This window comes from Phalacrocorax aristotelis, chromosome 4 (genome assembly GCF_949628215.1).
Source record: "Phalacrocorax aristotelis chromosome 4, bGulAri2.1, whole genome shotgun sequence".
Lineage (NCBI taxonomy): Eukaryota > Metazoa > Chordata > Aves > Suliformes > Phalacrocoracidae > Phalacrocorax > Phalacrocorax aristotelis.
In genome coordinates, this window is record NC_134279.1 from 63985817 (window position 1) to 64007994 (window position 22178).

Here is a 22178-nt window from a genome sequence, read left to right on the forward strand (position 1 = left end):
CCATCAGCCAGTTGCTCACCCAGTGTATTATGAACTTGTCTAGCGGTGTGCTGGGCGTTCTGTCCAAAAGGAGGCTGCGAGAGACGGTATGGAAAGCTTTTGATTTCTGGTAGTGTTCCTGTATTTATTTCGGGGGTGGGGGGTGGGGGGGTGGGTTACAGTGACCTCAGAATAAAGCACCCATGACCCAGCCAGAAAAGAATGGCAGGAAAATCCAACAGGGCTCATGGTTTGCAACAATTTCTGTCCACTTGCCAACGAAATAAACATCCTGAGATTATGCAGTTGTTGAATTAAGATGCAGATGTGGTGTGTAATAGCTCCTGTGAAGAGAGATATTACATGAATCATTAAAATCACTGAAAAGATAAAACGAAGGAAAGAAAACTGGGAATACTACTGCCCTCAAATAATTTCTCTGCCTTGTTTCTACCTAATCAGATGATAAAGGAATTAACCCGCTCACTCGGGTGTTGCTCACACTTTCTGAATTTTTGCCTCCCAGAGGGATTATGTATGGGTGGAGATGATGAGACCTGGCTCTGCTCAGCATGAATAAGAGAAGCCTCGCTGCTGTCTCCAACTACCTAACGGGGGCTATGCTGGAGCTGTGCAGTAAACCACGCAGACACAGGTTGCCGCAGTGGAAATTGTCACGAAAATTTCACAACTGGCCCGTGCCTACCGAGGAGAGAGGCTTGGACGCAAAGGATAGAGTGACACTTTTATTCATGCTCATGTGGTGGGCATGGATAAAAGTCAAATTGCAGCACCATGGGTGCAGTTTTACACACGGTACCTATACTTTTCAGGCATTCGGATACAATGCAGTCAGACCAATTGCCACTTAACACACACACACAACTGTTTTGCAACATGACCGTAATTCTACGGCATCATCATCCACCCGCTTCTCTCTGGATTTAGGCGCCCCTGGGGTTGTTTTTGCAATGGTTACTGTCATGCCAGGCGGTTTTCATGGAGGTGTTAGAGGGGTGAGGATGCCGGTAGTCCAAGGCGTATCCTTTTTTCTTCGGGGGGGTGTGGGGGGGGATGATATAATTTCTAAAGTAAATTTTGCAGGCCTGCGTAAATACCCATCTTGAAGTTAAGGTGTACGTTGAGGAAGGGCTCCTTCTGACCCGGGCGGGGGGTGACAATGCTGCAAGGAATCCAGGGAAATGATTTCTGGGCCAGCATCACCCGGGGGTTGGGAGCGAGGGGCACGGCTGCGCTCTTCCTCCCGGCGGGGCTCAGCCCCGGCCGCCTCGGTGTCCCCCGCCTCGCACCGCCCCTCCCGCCCCCGGCCCGGCCCCGCGTCTGGGCGGCGCCGCGCTGATGTCAGGTGGCGGGAGGCGACGGGGATAGCGCCCGCCGGCCGTGCGGGCAACCACGGCCCCGCCATGGCCACCCCGCTGCGGTCGCTGGCTCTGTGCACCGCCGTGCTGCTCCTGTCGCCTCCCGCGCTGCCGCGGAGGCCGCCGCGCTGCGGGCCGCCCTGCAGCTGCTGGCGGGAATCGGCGCTTTGCGTGGGGGCGGCGGGGGCTCCGCGCAGCCTGCCCGCCGGCCTGGGCTCCCTGTGAGTGCGGGGATGGAGGCACCCGCGGCGCCGGGAGGAGGAGGAGGAGGAGGAGGAGGAGGAGAAGGAGGCGGCGGCGGCGGGGGGGGGGGATGCGGGGCGGTCCCGCTTGATGGGTGGCTTCTCTTTTTCCAGGAGCCTGGTAAATGGGACCTTCTCCGAAGTCAAGGACAGGATGTTTTCCCACCTGCCCTCCCTGCAGCTGCTGTAAGTATGGCCCTGGAAGAGACAACGGCCAATTAGCGCTTTGTCCCTTCCTCCCAAATAGAGTTACGGGTGCCCTTGTAGAAGGGAGGTAGCGGGTCAGTCCCCAGCTTGTGCATCCCTGCTGATACAGCTGCTGTTTCATAACAGAGGATGCATTTCCCGCTCATAAACCACTTCACAGAACGGATACTTACTTCCTGATGGAGGAAAAAATGTTTTCGGATGCCTAAGTTCCTTTTTTTTAAAAAAAAATCCAGCTTTAACAAGTTCAGGCAGAGTTTTGCCCCCTCCCATCACGTGGTAGTTCTCACTCACTTTGTGCCCACGAGTCTCACATTGGCTTTGGGACGTTGTGGCCGTGATGGAGGGCAAGCAGAGGCCGCTGGGACACACCTCAGAGGACAGCCGCCATGGGGGAAGCACTGGTGGTGTCTGCAGCATGACTCTGTGCTTCAGCATCTGACTTGGAGGGCAGCCCCTCAGATGCCTTCTGACCTGATGGACCTACAGGCTGGATGGTCCTCTGTCCCAGGGGACAGTGGTCCAGCACCCCAGCTCTGCAGCCCTCCCTCCTCCGTGGCCTCAGGCAAATCGCTTGGTTGTGCCCCTGTTGCAGTCGGGTGTGTGTGTTCAGCTCTGGTAGCCTATCCAAACTTGCTTTAATTTAGCTGTCCTGGGAGGCAGTAGTAGGGGAGGCACAGAGATGCAGGGTGTGGTAGAACCCCCCTGGGGAACCCAGATACTTCTTTCCCTGGTAGCCTGCAGAGAAGCCACACGCTGCCTGTGCCTGGCTAGCCCAGTGCAGCCTCCTGCAATGCCCAATTCCAACCGGACCCTCCATGCCTCCCCCTGTAAGGACCGGGTTACCCCCAAAAGCAAAGACACGCTGCAAAGCAAAATTCGGCAAAAAGAAGCAAGGCACCCTGGAAACACAGGCTAAGTGCTTGCCACAGAGCTAGATGCTAAAATCGGTCTTAGCAAGAGACAGTCCCTCAAATTATTTGGTAGCATGATGGGCAGCCTCTCCTCGGGCATGCCCACCGCATTCTTAAAGGCCTGTCTCACTATTTGAGGGGAGCAGCACCCTGTGGAGAATGCTGGGGAGAAGTGGGCAAAGCAAGGGGTGGAAGCTTTCACCTCCTGTAGCGTGGCACTGGTCACAAACCCACGTTTTTGTGGGACTTGGGAGCCAGCACAGAGCCCTGGGCAGAGGGCAGGGGGCTTTGCCCACCAGTGAATGGGGCAAACAGCAGACCTGTGCCAGCTGGGAAGGACAGGGCTGAATCTGAGGGTGGGCTGAGGGAAACCATGTGTGGAAAATGAGAGATGGGGGCATCTGGCTTGCTTTGGACAGCAGTACTGGGAAGAGGGAGGAAGAGCAGATGAAGGTTATCCCTCTTCCTTAGCTGTCATAGGTTTCCAGGAGGAGATGCTGGGGTGTGCGGGGTAGTGGGGCAGAGGTCAGTTGTTAAGAAAGTCAGAAGTTGCCCATGTCACTTTATGCAGTAGATCAGATACGGGAGCAAGAGGGGTTTGCCACTACCACCACCACCACTACTTTGGGCCCTGACAGATTTTGTTGGTTAGTGTAATTTGTGGCTTTTCCCTTCGAACATGAGAAAAAAGAACGGTTAAATGACAAAAGAGAGACATGCATAATTGAGCACTTGGATACCTCAGGACTCTGTCTTCTGTGGCAGTAGCCACAGTAAAATAGTAAGGCATAGTAAGGCAAGGATTTATTTTTGATGACAGTCTGCATCTTTGTCAGATTTCTTTGGGATAATTTAAGGAGCATTTGTCTGGTATTGGCATAATAACTGTGGATCACAGGGAAAGTTTGCATTTCCTGTTCATTAGTCTTCTAAATTAATTTTAGTAAAATGCCTAAAACCATAGAAAACCAGTAACTCTAATAAGGTGGTTCATGCAGACATATTCACTCATAGTGGAAAATTCTGAGATATTCCAAAAATTACTTCTTTTGCGTAGCATTCAACTTTTAGGCCAAATAAGTTTTGCTATTTTCTTAAAAGGAGATTGCTCTCTGTGCCTTTGAACATCAACATTGGACATCATCCGCTGTTGTGCTTTGATACAGCAAAGAAGGAACATTGCTGGCAAAGCCTTTCCGTAGTATCCTTCTCCCTGACCACCTTGTCCTGGCTCAGGTGACAGCCACTCCGGTGCAGCTGTAACATGTTTTGTCCCTGAAGTTCACGTGGGCGGGCAAGGCAGTGCCTGGCGCAGGCAGCACCGCTGCTCTTCCTCGCTGCCTGCGGACACAGGGCTTTGCTTTGCAATGATAGCAGGACTCTCTGGCTCTGGTGGTTTGGGCACTTCTGTGTTTCCAGCTGACGAAGCGGCGTGAACAGAGTGCTGTCCTCCATGCCATGGGCTGTAGCCCGTCTGCAGGTCAGGCTTGGAGCATCCCCTGGGAGCACAGAACGAGTCAGCGCTGGTCCACCAAGACTGCATAAATGAGAGCTGGTGCTTGTACAAAACGGCTCCCCCCTTTCTGGGAGCTCAGGAGTGGTGCTGAGGTGGTCTCCTGAAAGTTTTTGGTGTGGCTGGAGGGGTGGTAGGCAACTGGGGTCCACACTCAGCAGACCTACCCTCTAAGGACAGCTTTTCCTGCTCAGGGGACCAGAGGGTTGAGGGCCGTCTTGCATTTAACCAAGGTGTATGGCACAGCGAACATTTTTCCTGGGGAGTAGTGGACATTAACCAGCATCACATTATGCCTGTGTTTTTTTTTTTTATAGACCATTCCACCATATTTTATGTGTGCTGCATTGGTGGGGCAATATGGGCTTGAGTCAGTAAGATTGGTTTGGTCATGGGCAATAAACACAATGGGCATAATCCAGTGTGTCAAGTTTTAATGTGCTTTTCTAATGCCTGCTCTCTGTTTTCAGCTTGCTGAACTCCAACTCCTTCACTGTTATACGAGATGATGCATTTGCTGGTCTCTTCCATCTAGAATACCTGTAAGTTTGGTATTTTATGTCTTCCCCTGTCCCTTATAAATCAAGATGTTTTGATAAGTTGCCAAGACTCCTGCTGTGGCGTCTTAGTCTTTACTGTGATTCCCAGGAGCAGGGGAGATGAAGGATTTATGTTCCACTCCTGTGCAAATGTCCTTTACGGTGGCTCACCATTTTTCAGAGGTTGCAGTGGATTTTTAAAATATGCCGTGAGTGCAAGGTGGCTCTGTGCAATTACAGTACACCGAAACAGCCCTGCTGAGCAAGAGCTTGTCCTGGCTTTCCAGAACGGTTCCATCACTGTCACGGGGTTTTGAACCTCAGGAAGGAGGTGGGGAAGCCTCTCCTGGCCTGCTGGCAGCCTGAAGAGGAGGTGCAGAGTATCTGTGTACTGCCCAGAACAACCCTGGTTACCAGACTGCTTCTCTTCCTCCAAAGTTTCCTTTCCAACTTTGCCTTTTTTCTGATATCCCATTTAATGCCTTATCTGGCATTTATCTTTATCTTATAAATAATGATAAATATATTAATATATATTTACATAATATAAAAATATATATTATCGTAATTATTTATATTATTATTTACATTTCTTTAACTTTCCTTTTCTTTACTTAGTTCACTTCTTCGTTTTTACATTACCTTCATTTCCCAATCTTTTTTTTTTTTCTTTTAGGACACCCTTTTTTATTTTACAAAAAGTGTTAGCCCTGGTACCAGGTTGTCCTCACTTCATACTCCAAAGGACTGCCATTTCTCTGTGTTACTGGACATAAGCTGGTATGTTTGAAACTCTGAAAATGACCTGCAAAAAAATTCATCTTTCCACCCACCTTCCTGTGCTGAAAAGTAGCTGTGGAAGACATTTCTGTCTTTTTCTAAAGGAAGACCAATGCTCGTAAAACTGACTCTTGCTAAAGTCTGCAGGCAAGTAGGTATTAAGGCGGGGTGTATTCAGGACTAATAGTCTGATACATGCGGAGCAGCCAACAATGGAATTTGCAGACCAAGAAATAGAGGATAATGGTAAATGTTATATGCTGAAATCCACGATTTAGGTACATCTGGATTTTTCAGCAATAGTGAATTATCTAATCATTCTCTTTTCCATGTGTCTATGGTAAAAATAAGAAATTTGCAGAATGTTTGAAAAAAGGAAGAAAAACATTTGTATGTTGTTTCATTAATGACTTGCTTTCAAGTGCTGATGAGCCTAACATGGAGCGTGCCCCAGTAGCACAGGCAATCGTAGCGGTTGCATTGGTAACTATAGCCAGACCCCCTTGCCTGAAAGAAAAATATCCTGCCCCTCCTCAGCTGGTCAAAGGGAAAATCTCTGTCCCTTGTTGCCAGCTGCAAACCAAGTTGCAGAGTGAAGACTGGTAAAGCCTCACAGTTTCAGTTTCCTTTATTAGCAGCTGAACAAGTGGTCTCGGTTAATGGTTGTGGTCACCCTCCCTGCCAATTCCACAGAGCTCTTCCTTCTCCCAGCAAATCATGCCCCCGCCGTTTGGGAACTGGGTGTGAGCGGCCTTTCTCTGGGGTTGTTTTTGGCCATGCAGCCAGTAACACCATTACAGCTTCAGTAACCCGTGTGTCTCAGTTACCAATGGTCAGACCTTACAGGGATTAACAAAACCCCACTGACAAACAAGATCAGCACCCACTGGTGATCAGAGTGGCGTTCCCAGGGTAGCATCTCTTTGAGGCCAGGTTTGGTGACTTGCGAATCCAGCAGATTACTGAGTCCCAGCCCAAATGTCCATCATCTTGCTGCAGTGTGTTCCGTGAAGCCGTGTGTATTTGCACAGACCGGTGAGCTGGCACTGTGCGGCGATGCCAGGTGCCGGTGAGGGTGTCAGGAGGCAGTTTGGCTCTCTGCTCTGCAGATTAAATTCGTGTCCCCAGGCAGCCTTGTAACTGAGTACGGCTGACCCTCTTCTGACATCTCCCATGCAGACACAACAGTTTCTCATCCACACCCTTTGCCTGCAGGCAGGGTCACGGTCACTTCATGAGGATTTTGGCTATGACTCAACTGCAGGACCAAGAGCACTTGCCATCTCCTGCAACCCCATCTTGACTCTCTTGAGAAAAGACCTTGGCTCATAGCGTTTTTTCTCTATTTCCCTGGAAGGCAAACAAGGATGCATAGGAGGAAGGAAGACAGTTTTATCTCATAAAACCTTTTAGAAAGTCAGCCTGCAGTTGTTTTCATCCAGGTACAGCTGTACAACATCTTGATGGCCACCTGGCTGCAATTGCTTTGCAGGGCTGATGGTGTATTTAGGGATGCGTCCTCAAGTGCTCAGGGATCAAGATGCTCAAATATCAGCTCTTTCTTTGAATGCTGACATGCAGTCAGGAGGAGCAGCATACTCCTGGAATCAATATGTGCCTGTCATTATTCCCCCAGCTCACGGGCCCGTGACTTCTGTGCAGCCGGGCACCCTGCAGAGGTGGCACCCCGGCTGGAGAGAGCTGAACTGTGGCAGCAAGAAGACAAACAAGGCAGTGGTCTTGCCATTTATGCAGACTTCAGCTGTCTATCAGTATGTAGCTGCAGTTCACACCACGGCTCTGCGTGCAGCCACAGGAGCTCCCCATCAGTGTCCATCTGCAGCCTGGGCAGCCCCGGCACTGCTGTGCTGCCCCGTGGTTTTAAAATGCAGGCAGTTTGTGAGAGGAAGGTAGGACTTTAGCTTCTAAAGTCCATCTCAGAGGCCTGTCCTACACAAGTCTCTTGCCTCACATAACACACCCCAAGAAGAGTAACCAACAGAGGAATAATGGTTTTGCTTTGTTCATTTTGTTCCTCTTCTGCTGGGTATTTGTGTCATGCGCTCTCCCTTGTGCTGCCCAGTACCTGCATTGTTCCTTGTGGTCCACGTGAGGAAAGGGGAAAAGGGAACATGGGCAGCTCCACCAAGGCTTCTCTACCTTTAAGTCTGAAGGGGTGAAACAGAAACCTGCTGAATTTGGAGGCCATAGGTTAAAGCGCTGGTGATGCTAATAATACTGCTAATTAAAGTCTTTTAAAATACTTTTTGCCTAGATTCATTGAAGGAAACAAAATTGAAACCATTTCAAGAAATGCATTTCGTGGCCTTCGAGACCTGACTCACCTGTAAGTTATTTAACACTTGGCAGATTAATTTGTACTTGAACAAAACTCTTCTGGGGGACCGCTCATTTTCCTGCCACGTCGACAACCTCCCTCCCCCTCTGTGCATCAGCTTCCTTCTGCTGCCAATAACGTACCTTTCACAAATTAAAAATTGGCCTTTAAAAACCTCCTGCTCGGGCAGCGCTGCGGCACGTGCGGCTGCCTGCGCACGCTCGCAGCTCGTGCCGGGGTGCAGCTGTGACCTGTGGATGCTGCACCGGTACCACCGTGATACCACCTGCCTGCGATTAACATTCCTGTTTCTTTTCAGTATGCTCAGTGATTGCTCTGTGTGTTACAATTGCACCTGGGCAATAAAAAAGCTTTATATATTTCACTTTTACATGAGCTTAAAGCGATCTCCATTCTTGGAAGAGAATAATTAATAGGTGCCTGTTCTTCGTAACTATTAATAATGCCCCTGTCTGGACAGCACCAGTTCATTAACAACCTGTAAGTGAGCTCAGACTTCTTAAGTGTCAGCCAGACAAGAGACAGCAACGATATTAAGCTCTAACTTTCTTTTCTAGCTCTTTGGCCAATAACCACCTCAAAGCTCTGCCGAGGGATGTCTTCAGTGATTTAGATTCTTTAATTGAACTGTAAGTAATGAGAATCTTTCTACTGACTGCCTGCTTCTGTCACTGTCTTACTCTGAGTTTTGCGTTCTGCGTTTGTGTGGTGTTGTATCTGATATCTGCGCAGAAGAGAAATGTGCATATTGCTGTTCTAGCTTTTCTCGTTTTAAAATTGTTTACTTGGTAGACTCCTCTAAAATAACTGCTATTTCTCAAATCACTGTTGCTTCTCATGATGCTGTACATAGCTTGCATTACTGTACTTCTTTCTGGTGTTGCATTTAAATCATTTTTCAGGGAAAGGGAGAAAATGAATTTTAAAACTACAGTTTCTCTGAACATTTTTTCCTGTTATTGTTGCATGTATTCCCTGAGATTATTTTAGTACAAGGCATTCATTAAAAAAAAAAAAAGCTTTTTTTCTTGTTTTTGTGCAGCTGTAGCACATTGCTGAGCTACTGTCAGTGTTTTCTTGTCTAACTGAGCTGCTAGTCAGCTTCCCCTATTTTTGGCCTGGCTCTCCCAAATAGCAAAGTATAATTGTAAGCCACAAAAATTGCCAAGGGATCGAAGAACAGGTACAGTGCTGAAATTGCACATACATTAGTAGGGGGAGGTTAAATTGACTCCACATCAGCAGCGACTCTAAAAATACAAGCCTTACATCCGTACTTTAATGTAACACAGAAATGGTTCCAGCAAGGCCACTCTGTCAACCAGCGGTACTGGAGTAGTTTAGTGACGGAATGGGATTTATCCGTGTCAGTGGTAGGTGGTGGGATGGAGGCTCGCAGCAGACAGCCACACGGTAAAGGATTTATTACGTTATAGTCCTAATCCTATGAAAACTTATAAATGTGAGTGACTTCACATGTGAATCACAGTGCTCTATTAGTAGGATTATACGTGGGCGTGTTTCCTAGACTGAAACTGTTTTTCAAGGACAACACTCTGCAGGAGAGTCCGTAGTAAGAGAGTCCGAATAGAACTTAAGAAACTTTCTTGTTCTCAGTTCAAAAGCAATTCAAGGCTACTCAGATATTTTTAAATTCAACATGTCAAGGTGATAACAGTTCTGTAGTATTCATATTGCTATCAACCTTTTCAAATATGTTTATTTCTGTGTGTTTTTTAGAGATTTAAGGGGAAATAAATTTGAGTGTGACTGCAAAGCCAAGTGGTTGTTTTTGTGGTTAAAGATGACAAATTCCACTGTTTCTGATGTCCTGTGTATTGGTCCAGCAGAATATCAGGATAAGAAGTTAAATGATGTGACAAGTTTTGATTATGAATGCACCACTACAGGTATTCAGATAAATGTATATTTCTAAGCACACTACAAATGGTTAAATATCAGAAGTTTAGACTATACCCTTTGGCTTCTGTGAGCATGACCTGGGGGGAGGAAAGGGTTACATACAAAGCACTTCCGAGTACTAGAGCAAGCATAAAATGGGAAAATTACATTTTGAAGCCAAAGTAAGTAGCGAGTTTTTATTTGGATTAAGTGATAATGGGAGAAGAGCTCTGACTATTCATATTCCAAAAGACTTGATTATGACTCACTTTGTGACTTAATTTTCATCACAGAATGCTTTCTATTATCTGGAATAAGGCCATATAGTTATGGCAGATGAGCTTCCCAAAATCTCTGTATTTCACAGAAGGCAATGAAAAGAAGTTCAAATAATGTGGCTATATCTGTTATCTTTATTCAATAGGCCACAATTTAATAGCATTAAATGTGGCGGCAATACTGCCAGCAGTTCTTCATGGAACTCCATTAAGTTGTAGAAAAATGTCCAATAATATTCTGACTACCGTCTTGTTTAGGAACTTGATTTTTACTTTAGGGAATATAAAGCATGCTGAAGGAAGTGAAGAGAAACTTGCATGTGGTTATGCTTATATTTTATGACCAAACAGCTGTAGTTACCTATCTGTAAATGTAGTCACATCATATAGCTGAGAATATCAGCTGCGAGTATTGTTTTTCATCTTTCATGTATATGATGTCACACTCTGCCTTTTTTCTATACAGTAATATCAGAGGCATTCGAGCTCTCATCTGTCATCAAGGCAGTCATCATCATTAAAAGACAACAGAAAAGTTGATTACTAGTGATGTAAAATAAAGTTGCAGGGGACAAGGTATGAAAGGTAATCCCAAGGGCAGTATGTAAAGGAAAAGAGAATGACCTCAGAATTCAAAAATATGTCAGAAGAGCAGCAGAGGTAAAGCATGATCATCTGCTACGTAAAAGGGTGTCAAAAACAGGAGAGCAATGTAGCTTAGAAAGGTACCAAAGTTACGTTACTCTGTCTGCCACCAAGATACAAAAGTACAAAGTAAAAGCAGGTTTATTTCATTTCAATCTGGTTTAAGCAATTGCGCAGCACTAACAGCGTGCGAGAACAAGCCTTATCTACTGGGTCCTCAGACCTATACTGACCTACCTGCGCTCTGTCGTCTCTTTGTACGTAGAAACCTAACTATAAAGTTGCTACAAGCAAAATTCACCCTTTTTCTGCTGTAAGTGAAATTACACCAAGCATACATCTAATTTTACATGTGGTAGTGTTTGCTGGGGAGTGTTACATGGTGCAAGGATTGCCCAGCTGAATATTTGTTCAATTGCCATCAGAGAAGTGCTCTCGTGGCACAGCATATAGCTGTAATACATGCTTCAGACAGTCAAGGACGTTTACAAACCAGTCATTCTGTGGCTGCTGTGAGGGCAGGCTGTGTGCCTAACCCCTCTGGCCTGGGGGTAGGCAGCAGCGGGCTTCCCAGAGCTCCAGTGCACAGTGAAGGTGGAGGGTGCAGGAGACATGGAGCTCTGGCATCCTTACAGAGTGTCTGAGAGGGACAGACTGCATGCAGAAATGACCCATAAGAGTCAAAACAGAGATAAGTAGAGTAGAAATGCAAATCTTCAGGAACATGTCACCTCTGAGACAGCATCATGTCCCCTGCACTGAACTGGAAGTTACCTTGCTTGGGGTCTAACCCTCTGGTGGCCTTGGTAGTCTGTGGTGTCAGGCCACAGCTGCTTTTTCCTTCTCCATCATTGCCTCCCCAGATCCAAAGGGAGCGTAAATATGCCCATATTCATTCCTTGAGGATTGATTAGTCACAGGCTCAGGCTTGTACCATATTTTGAAGTAAAGCCACATACCCTGTAGGTGTATTCTCCTTTCCCAGTCAGTGACAGGTGCTCTGCAAACCTCTTTCATTCATGTTAGTCTTTAGTATTGTATTTCCCTCCTTTGCCAGGTGTGATCATTTCTGCTTTCTGGTACTCTGTGTCGAGCATGACTGGACGTAGGATGTGGTAACAAAGCAGTTTGCTTGGTAAAACATGCATCTCGCTGGCTCTATCAGTTCATTGGGTCCTCTGAACTGCTAGAATGGTAACGGGAGGAGAGATGCAAAGAGGTGCTGCCATATTAAACAAAATGCCAAAGAACAAAATGCTCCTATCACTTATTCACTGAGAAGGTGATCCACAGTGTCAGTGATCTGCACTTTTAACTCCATTCACGATAGCATCTCTCTTTTCCATTTCTCATGGCTTGCATCACGGAAGCAGGTTAAGCTGTTCCACTTAGTTTCTTGTCTTTCTCTTGCAACGGTGTGTGAGGGGGCTGTGCTGTGGCTGTACGCATGGCAGGGGAATGCGTACCTACTTTCAGGAGACTGGAAAGTGGGCCTTGCGCTCCCACAGTCACTGGAAACAGGCTGTGTGTGTGCCTGGCACCTGCTTTGCCCAGACCTGCTGGCTGAGCTTTGAAAGCTTGGTTTCCCCTTTCTTTACCTATCTGGGACTGTATTCTAGAGGTGTCCTCTTTTTCCCCGCTGGCTGGAAGGAAGGTAATTAGCAAATGAAGAGTTACCTGCTCAGTACTTACTCCTGTGCTGGAGGTCATCCATGCCACCATGGTGGGACACAGGAAGGGATGGCTAACGCTCCCTGAGAGCACCCCAGGTCCTAAGTAGCCTCACCTAGAGCACAAGTCTCCACCATGGAGAAGAGGGGCAGTGAGGAGATGGGAATGACTGGTGGCCAAGTCACAGGATGCAGTTTAGGAGCTGCTGCCTAAACAGGTCATTGGTCCCCATTCTCTTCAGTGTCCTCCAGCATTCCCTGCACGCTTCCTCTGCTCTGCCAGCATCAGCGCTCCTGTGTGCTGGACTCAGCCAGAGCAGAGGCTGCTGGGTGGGAAATCAGCCCAACAACAAAAGCGTAGGGTCCCTCATCTCTGACAGCTCGTGCTGTTCAACAGCCAAAGGAGCGGAGGCAGCTGGAGGCGGCTGGAGGATGAGGGGACTGTCCCAGGCCTCAGCCAGCGGAAAGCAGTGTCAAAACCCTGTGTCTTGAGCCAGAGGGAGTATCGGGGTGCATTGGGCTGAGGAGACAGCAACAGCCCGTGCAGCCAGTGGCACAGGGAGGAGGTGAGGGCGGTGTCCTTTTCCCTCTCCCATGCAGGCTGATCCAGCTGAAAAAAGTGTTGGGAAACATCCCCCTCCAACTCTGTATTTACTCTATGATCTTTTTCTAGCATTAAGGCAGGCATGTGGACCTGCCTGTAAGACTAAATCAAGTCCCTAAGACCTACATTTTTAGCAAGCCTGATGTGGCAGCATCTCTTTACTGCTCCACATTAGAGTATGGTATTTCCAACTGGTGCTAAAAACAATGTTTATTGCCTTTTACTGATTACAACTGATTTTCTTACCCATTTTTACTCATCAAGTGACATAAAGAGCCCAATGGCAGGGACAAATAAGGATAGCTGTGCAACACTGAATCATTTCTGAATGAGCAGTGGGTTTTAACACACAGACTGGTTTGTTTTAATTCACAGATTCCCTAAAAATGTTTCACAACTGTTCAGATTTCAAGATATGTCTTTTTCAGCATTAGTTTTTTTGGTTTTTTTTTCTCAAGATTTAAAAAATATTTTTATTTTCTGTGACTGTATCTGCTATTGTCCATCCTTAGCTACCTTTCATGATTTATCACCTACTTTTACTTTCTGCATACTTTGGTGTCAGTTTTCTCCAGTCTTTTTATTTTCCCAGTGAGAATGAAGATAACTTTCTTGTTTTCCTGCCAGCCCAAACTCTATTTATAATAGTCCCTCGAAGAATGGAGGCTGTCATTTCTTTTGCAGCTGTAGAATCTGCTGTTTGTTTAACGGTAGTCATCTATCTTTATCCTCCAGAAGTGTAACTTCTCAAAGGCAAGGCTTTCAAGCATGCAGAGACAGAGAGTTCTTAATTCAAAAACAATTATTTCATAATGCACCAAAATGAGGGATTCAAGTGAGAACCTAATTACCATTTCACCGAAATCCCTGGACACTCAGGCCCTTCCAATATAGGACTGCATGGTGAAATCATCTAGCAAATGGAGCTTGAAACACAGCAGTGCATGATTCTGCAGAGAAACTCCATCATAGTGGAAGATGCATTTCCTTTTCTATACAGCTATATCCATACATCACTTCAGCGTGGGCCTTTTGCCACGTTCTAGACCCAAGTGCTCGCTTTTCCTTGTCAGCGCTGCTATACCAGTTTCTTTTTCTGATAATAAGGACCTTGCCCAGCTGTCAGGCCCAAGATCAAAATCAGACCCAAGTCTCCTCACTTTGCCCCGGATTGGCTCTATGCTGGCTACTGACTTAGCCCAGGGTGAATTTTGGAGTTAAATCTACAAAGGCACTTGGATTTTGAGATGAAATCTTGAATTTTGTAGTTACGCTCTTAGTCTCTACAGGTTGCTCCAACTCCTCAGTCTTCGTATCTAGAATAAGTTTTCCACTGGATAGTAATTTGCAGGTTGGTTGTATTTTATGCCTAAACTACTTTACAATGCCCCATAAAATGTTATGTTAACTGAGTTTTTGATTACACGATTTTGTCTACGGTCTAGCAGAAATGGGGTTATCCCCAGGCAAACTTCAGCTTATCATTTCACTTTCTGCCTGGTTTAGCATAACACAAATTGCTAGTGATTAAATTTGCATGACTTAAGAAGTTATTGGACTTCAGCTGGAAGTTGCTGTCTCTCAGCTTGAAAGTGATTCTAGCAAGGCCATTTCACTTGACGGGAAAGCAACTTCCAGCTGTGGGGAAAGAGACTTCTCTCCCGATATCCTGATTTCATTTGTACCAGTCAGCCTAGCTGGAAAATCTGATTTCTGCCACTATTTACCTATTCGATCTCCTTGGCAACTATATTTCCAAAGGTCAGTTTATGAAGCCTAAAGCAGGAGAAGCTTTCCCCTGTTGCTGCATGCCTAATGTGAGCACTGACACTTCCATGCTAGCGTTATACAAAATCCAGAGTATTTAACTCATTTTCAGTGCTAATTGTTACAACCAGCAACCACTTACTCTGTGTTTCCAGCAAGGATGTACCCTAATTGTTGTAAATGTATGTTTCCAGATTTTGTTGTTCACCAGATTTTGCCCTACCAGTCAGTTTCAGTGGATACGTTCAACTCAAAGAATGATGTGTTCGTAGCCATTGCACAGCCCAGCATGGAGAACTGCATGGTGCTGGAGTGGGATCACATTGAAATGAATTTCAGGAGTTATGACAATATCACAGGTATATGAACTCTGGGATTCCAGTCGCTGATGAACTGTTGGCGTTTCACAAGGATGAGATTCATAGATGGGACCAGCTGATGGTGTTTGCCCTGAATCTCTGTTGAAATTGGCAGGTCAAAGTGTGTAATGTTTGGACATGAGTGACTTCATGGAGTAGTGCATCTTGTTAATACATGCACATTTAACCTCACTGTAGCACGCAAACTAGGCTTTTTTTTGTCTGATCTCGTAAATTGTTCTGAAGGCGCAAACATTTGCAGCGAATGTCGCACCATGGCCCAGCTTAGACACTCACTGCCTGAATCACACTGCAAGTTAAAGCGTAGGCTAAAGGAGCCCTTGCTCTTGCCGAAGTGCCTGCAAAATAGAATATAAAAATATTCTACTGCATGTAGAAGGAAATAGGTCTGAAGGATCCATCTAGGGTACGCTGTCCGGGAAAGCGTGTTTCACAGCTGAATGATGACAGAAATATTTAAACCATGGTTGTTACCTAAATAGATGTGCTGTAAAGCTTTCACATTTACTTTCCATTTACAAACATGCTAAATTAACATCCTGGCCAATTACTCATCAAACAAAACCCCATATGGATGCCAGGTGATTTTCTAATGTTAAGAAACATTCTGTCACTGACCAACACTCGTGGTGCTATACAGAGCTCAGTCACACCATGACAGCAGAGTCTTTAGAGCTGTTATACACTGCCTAATTTCCCAACTACTTCAAGCTACTGCTTTTGAGGTCTCACGAGCTAAATCTATCCACAGAGCACCCTTTCCACCTGTTCCTGTGTGATAGATTATTTTTTACCTTGCATTTGGGGAAATAAAGAGTACGCTGCATCCTCATCTGGTCTTGTGGGAAGTCTACAAAAGCAGCAAGCACCTATCTCCTCAGATCAACTGTGTGTCACTAATGAAAGTTTACGAGATGCTACCCTTCTGTCAGGAAATTTTGGAAATGAAAAATTTTGCTTTTTCAGGTTTCATTGTGTTTTGGTAGCTTAGGAAGAAATATGTACCAGAGGATGTAAATTGAGAAGTTGATGGCCTGAAGAGAGCTAACAGAGCTCTAGAAAAGTTCTGGAAATAAAGTTGAGAGTTTAGGTCATCTGCAAAGACAGCTGTTTTCTGGATGTATTTCATCTTCCTGTGATTGACATGATTAGGATACATTTCTGCTGGATACTTGTGTCCTAGCTCCACACACAGTGTGCATGCCGAGACTCATTTTTCGAACAACCATTCTGTGTCCCTGGAAAACCCGAGCTTAAGCTCTGGGCTCTGAAATGTGAGTGAGCGAGAGACTTTTGCCAAAGGCAGGTAAAGAGCCTTTTGTGGAGCCTAAAGAGCACTTTGTAGAGCTCACAAGCTGACTAGGTGCTCCTTGGGGAATTTAATTACCAACTATAAGCCTGGCATTCAGATGGCCAAATTTAGCCCTTTACAACATGGGCTTATTGACCCGACCTAGTTGTCATGATTGCCTGTAGAGTCAAGATGCAGAGAATAGGTGTAGCTGTTCTCTGCAGAAGGAAACATCTACAGGCCAGATGAAACATTTTCTAGATTGCTTTTTGACTAAGTTAGTCCAGATAGAGCCTGGATGATAAGCTGAAGCATTTGTGCCTACGCTGCAGATACCTTACGGTACTTGAGATGAATCCCACCCGTCCTACACTGGAAGGGTGGTAGATCATCCGAGGCTGGCTGTGAAACACCTATGAGTAGGGGGCCAGCACAGATGCCAGGGTGGGTCTGCTGTAGTGACTGTGACCATGCATGCACAGAGGAGCGTGTGCAGATACTGTTCTACTTAAACTGTGTGCTTCAGAGAGGAATTCCTCTTTTCTTCCAACACAGCCTTTTGTAAACAGTCTGGTTGTTGCTTTTTTGATGTGGATCTTGTATAGTGACTTGACATTCTCAAAACAGACCACAGCTCAATCTGATCTAATCTGGCAACTGCAGTATTCCTGAATATTTCTAGTTTAACATAATCTCAAGAAGACTTAACAGAAACAACAGAGTTAAATTTCTCTTTTTCATCCCGCTGTCAGGTGATATATCCACACGACACATCAGTATTTCTATTTACAGTACCAAAAAGCTGACTCTGGCCCTCTTGTAGCAAGAAGAATAGACTGTATTTCATTCTTCTAGTAAAACTGGAAAGATAGATATTCCAGGAATAAGAGAATTTCAGATTCCTGATCAGTCATGAGATAAGAACTCCTATTATTTTGGAATAAAAAAATTTGGCTTAAATAATTGTTTTGGATAATAGGGGGCACATGTCTGAACAAACTATTCTGGATAAAAAGGAATGAGCATTTTAGGGTGCATCATATTGCGCACCTTGGTGTGGCATTTCCAGCTTTTGCAGTCATCTTTCCAGTTGTTGGGGAGAAAAAAGTATGAAAGAAAGCTCTGACAGCATGTGGTAAAAGACAAAATAACAACATGGTAAAGATTTCAAAAAGGGGTGGGGTAATTTGGTAATATCTCTGTGGTTTAAAAGGTGCTTTGTACTGTGCTAATATGTGTGCTTTTTTTTCTCCTTTGGGCAATAGGTCAGTCCATAGTGGGATGTAAAGCCATTCTTGTTGGTGACCAAGTCTTTGTGGTGGTGGCACAGCTCTTTGGTGGCTCACACATTTACAAATATGATGAAAGCTGGACAAAGTTTGTCAAATTCCAGGATATTGAAGTATCTCGCATTTCCAAGCCAAATGATATAGAGCTTTTTGAGATAGACAGTGAAATGTTTTTTGTCATAGCAGACAGCTCTAAAGCAGGTTTGTCAACAGTGTACAAGTGGAATAACAAAGGATTTTACTCATACCAGTCCCTTCATGAGTGGTTCAGGGACACTGATGCAGAGTTTCTTGACATAGATGGGAAATCATATTTAATCCTCTCTAGCCGCTCCCAGGTTCCCATTATACTCCAGTGGAACAAAGTGTCCAAAAAGTTTGTCCCACACAGTGAAATCCCCAACATGGAAGATGTCTTGGCTGTGAAGAGTTTCAGGATGCAAGATAACCTGTACATCACGCTCACGAGATTCATTGGTGACTCCAGAGTTATGAAATGGAATAGCAAACAGTTTGTGGAGATACAGGCTCTTCCATCCCGAGGAGCCATGACACTGCAGCCGTTCTCCTTCAAGAACAATTACTACCTAGCCTTGGGAAGTGACTACACCTTCTCCCAAATATACCAGTGGGATGTTGAAAAAAAGCTCTTCATGTTATTTAAAGAAATCTATGTGCAAGCACCACGGTCTTTCACAGCTGTATCAACGGATCGAAGAGATTTTTTCTTTGCCTCTAGTTTTAAAGGAAACACTCAAATATTTGAACACGTCATCATTGACTTGAGCTTATGAAAAGCAGCTGGAGTGAAATTTATGTGGAATGACATTTATACACAAGCAAAACAAAGAGAGACCTTTCCAAAAACAGGGTGCACCTATGGAGTATGATGACATTTTCTGAACTTTTCAAACTTGCATATTAATCAGGGATTGCATTTACTTGGTTACTGCATGACATGTCCATTTTATCCTTTTTCAAAGACACTTTGCAGTCTGCAGTCATTCAGAGGAGAGTGCAGTGCATTAGGATTAATGTTGACATCTAAGAGAATGATGTAATTTTTACCCAGAAAACTACCTTGAATGAATTGAACATCTCATAAAGAAAGTGAAAATTAAGCAATATAAAGCATAGAAATTATCTTGACTCTTAAGCTAACATGTTAGTAATGATTTAAAGATTAGAGCCAGTTCTTCAGGGTTGTTGGTGATTTGTAAAAGCAAACAGTAGCAATCCAGGATACACTTTAATTTGGTTTCTTGAGGTCTGTCTTCAAAATCTGTCTTTGTGGTTTATAGTAAGTCTGAGGCACCATTTTAATTCATTGTGGATTAAAGGGAAAGCCAAATTCTATTGCCATTTTTCTTACAATATTCATTATTTCAGCAACAAATTGTGCATAACAAATAGCCCAGCCCACAGTACTGGGTAGCCAGGAAAAGAAGGTATATATGTCACTTGTAGACCATGAGATCTTAACAAATTAACATAGACAGAAGATAACAGAGGTCTGCTTGGTGCCATGAATGAATCCACTGCAAATGCCGTCCTCTTTCTGTTTTAATAGGTATTCCAGAAATTATCCCCATTTTGTCCTGATGATCCCAGTAGATTCTGGGATGTTTTAACAAGTAAATCTGTTGTGACCTCTCATTTTAGAAGGCACAGCTTAAGCTTAGCCTAAAACATACATCTATGTGCAAGTACTCCATGCTGTAGCTCATCTGTATGCAATGAGATGATTTATTCTCCAGCATTCTCCCCCCAGCACAGCTCACAAGCAATAAATTCAGATTTTGGTTATCACAAGCTGTATTTGGGGAATCCTCCTTCTGGCTGAGGTTTAAATATCACTTCAGTATCACCAAGTCTTTTGAAACCAAGGCAGCTGGAGCTGTTTCAGGCTAGTGCTAACCCTGGCTCCAAGAAGGAGGGTTTCCTCTTGGTGGCTCCAGGCTTTCACTGGGTTGCCAAGCCGCTGAAGGTTAAACAGGAGGATGTGAACTGACCACGCCACATTGTTGTTTTGGGTGACTACAGGCTAAGGCATACAGTCATCCTAAATAGGGTAGTCCTGGCACAGAGCCTCTGTCAGAATAACAGCAAGGGACTATTTTCCCAGAAAGGCTCTCCACCATCCTTGCTCAACAAATCTGTGTATCAGAGCCCTTGTTTGTTCACTTACACAACATGTTTCTTTTAGTTTTCACACCACTTAGCATATTAGGTTGTTTTATCATGTCTTGCTGCTGCACTGCTGCCTTGGATAACAGGGAGGCTTTGCATAAAGCAGGTGGAGCAAAGGAAACTGTCCTTTATTCCTTCATACCCAGGGCTATCTCACCATCTCTGTACTGAGCGAGCTTCATGTTTTTGTCCTGGATATGTAAAACATGGTCTATTGTCACAAACAGAGATTTTCTCACAGGCTTTCTGACATGCAAGATGTGAAGAGTGCTGCAGAAGAGCATTATGCTGAAGGACTCCTGTGAGGAGTAATAACCTACCAGTGACCTGGAATATCACAGCCTTCCCCAACGTTTGCCTCGCTGCTATGAAATACAATTATTACTGTCAGAGGCATAACTAATTTTATTTTTTTTAGATGATTTGTTAATTTTTTCCCTGTGGAGGTGCTCATCCTGGTTTTATTTTTAATTACATTGGCAACTTAGCCCATTGAACCATCTGAAGTATTCCACTCTGCCTTCCAAACCCCAATGTTGTGTCAGTCCCATTGGTTCAATCCGACCAGTAGATGCAAACCAACCCTCTGCAGCAGGTTTTAGCAAAAGCTGTCCTAGGATTAAGACAACAAATCTGACAAAATGAAGAGATGATTCATATGTCTGCCAGTGAATGCAATTTCTTACCATGTTCCCAGTTTACTTTTTAAAGCAGGTATGGCTGGCAAGTGATGTTTCTTTAAACTGTGTTGTGGGAAGGCATTTTTTTATTGCTTTTCTGTCTGGCATGCATGTTTAAATAGAGTCAGATATTCTGCCAAGGAGGGGCATTTCTCAGTGAGCCAGCACTTTCTTTTAGGGCTCACTGCTAGTACCATTCACTCAGCAAGGGGCATCAGTCGAAGAGCTAAAAGCTAGTTTAGAGAAATTGGATCTTGACATTTTTTACTTGAAAGGAAGGAAGAGGATGGAGGAAAAGGGCTTGTGTATCCAATACCAAAAGATTGTACTGTTTTGAGAGCTAAGGGGATTTTGAGACTTGGCTATCAAGTTGAATTAAATTAAAATGGTCTCTGCAGAGACAGGCTTAATAAAGAGGATAAAGTGATCCACAGGAGTCTAGCTCATTCACACAGGACCAGAAAAAGAAAGTGAGGGAAATGAATTCTGCAGGCAGGCTGCTGCTTCTGCTGAGTAGCTGTGTTGGTTGGTCAGACAGCCCAGCTCAGCATCCCTCCCAGCTTCAGAAGGTCAGACGGTGGCCCACCTGTTCTGCTGAGTTAGTGCGCAGGAGGCCAAAGCAGCTAAGAGGGAGGGCAGAAACTCCGCTTGATGAAGAAAAGGGGTTACAGTACATTTTGCAGGATTAAACAAAGGCAGGGTCTCAAAAAGACCCCTTTTCTGCTCTTCCTGCTCTCACGGAAATGCTGCAGGATACAGCCATAACAACAGAAATCACTGTGTCGAAAATACTTTCTGCCTTTCCAAATGCAACAATGGTTTTGTCTTCATGGCCTATATTCTGTAACAGAGATTTTTTTTTAATAGTAAATAAACTATGCATATTCATGATTTACTGCAACTGTTAGACCATCAGGACAGTGAGAAAGGATAACAGAACATGCCACCTGGTAATTTTTAATGTATTCTAAAATAGACACAACTATGTAAAAACAATAGTTTATATAAGCATAGATTTAATGTGCTAGCTACAGTGGGAGCATTTTAAGGCTGTATATACATAGAGCTTTTTTTAGGAAAGAGGAGCTGATGCAATCTACGCTACTGACACATGTATGTATTCTTTCAATATATAAATAAAATGTAGTTAATGAGACTAATAGTGGTGCATTGTGCATGTTAAAATATCCACACTGCCAGAGGGATGGACAAGATGGACAAATGTGTTCTTGTCCATTTATGATTGGTTTTGGCTTTTGAAAACGTGGAGTAAGCTGTGCTCAGCTTAGTTAAATTCAGTTTCTGTGCCTGAGGTAGTTGGCACCTCAAGGTGTTGCTGTTCCCTGGCTTTCCCTTTCACTCTTTCCTTACACCCCATCTAGTGTTAGCAAGTATGTAATGCATCTATTACTGTGATTTTTGGTTCATATTAAATTCAGTTCCTTCCTTCCTTCCTTCCTTCCTTCCTTCCTTCCTTCCTTCCTTCCTTCCTTCCTTCCTTCCTTCCTTCCTTCCTTCCTTCCTTCCTTCCTTCCTTCCTTCCTTCCTTCCTTCCTTCCTTCCTTCCTTC

At 44.7% G+C, this 22178-nt stretch overlaps 1 protein-coding gene across 1 annotated transcript; it reads left to right on the forward strand.

Annotated features, from left to right (window-relative positions):
- Nucleotides 1-1354: 1354 nt before the first annotated feature.
- Nucleotides 1355-21764, forward strand: LGI2 (leucine rich repeat LGI family member 2). Its single transcript, XM_075091747.1, has 8 exons — nt 1355-1579; nt 1715-1786; nt 4705-4776; nt 7829-7900; nt 8470-8541; nt 9653-9822; nt 14973-15137; nt 17715-21764. Exons 1-8 carry the CDS (start codon nt 1404-1406, stop codon nt 18530-18532), a joined length of 1617 nt encoding a protein of 538 aa, XP_074947848.1. The 5' UTR covers nt 1355-1403; the 3' UTR covers nt 18533-21764.
- The last annotated feature ends 414 nt before the right edge of the window (nt 21765-22178 follow it).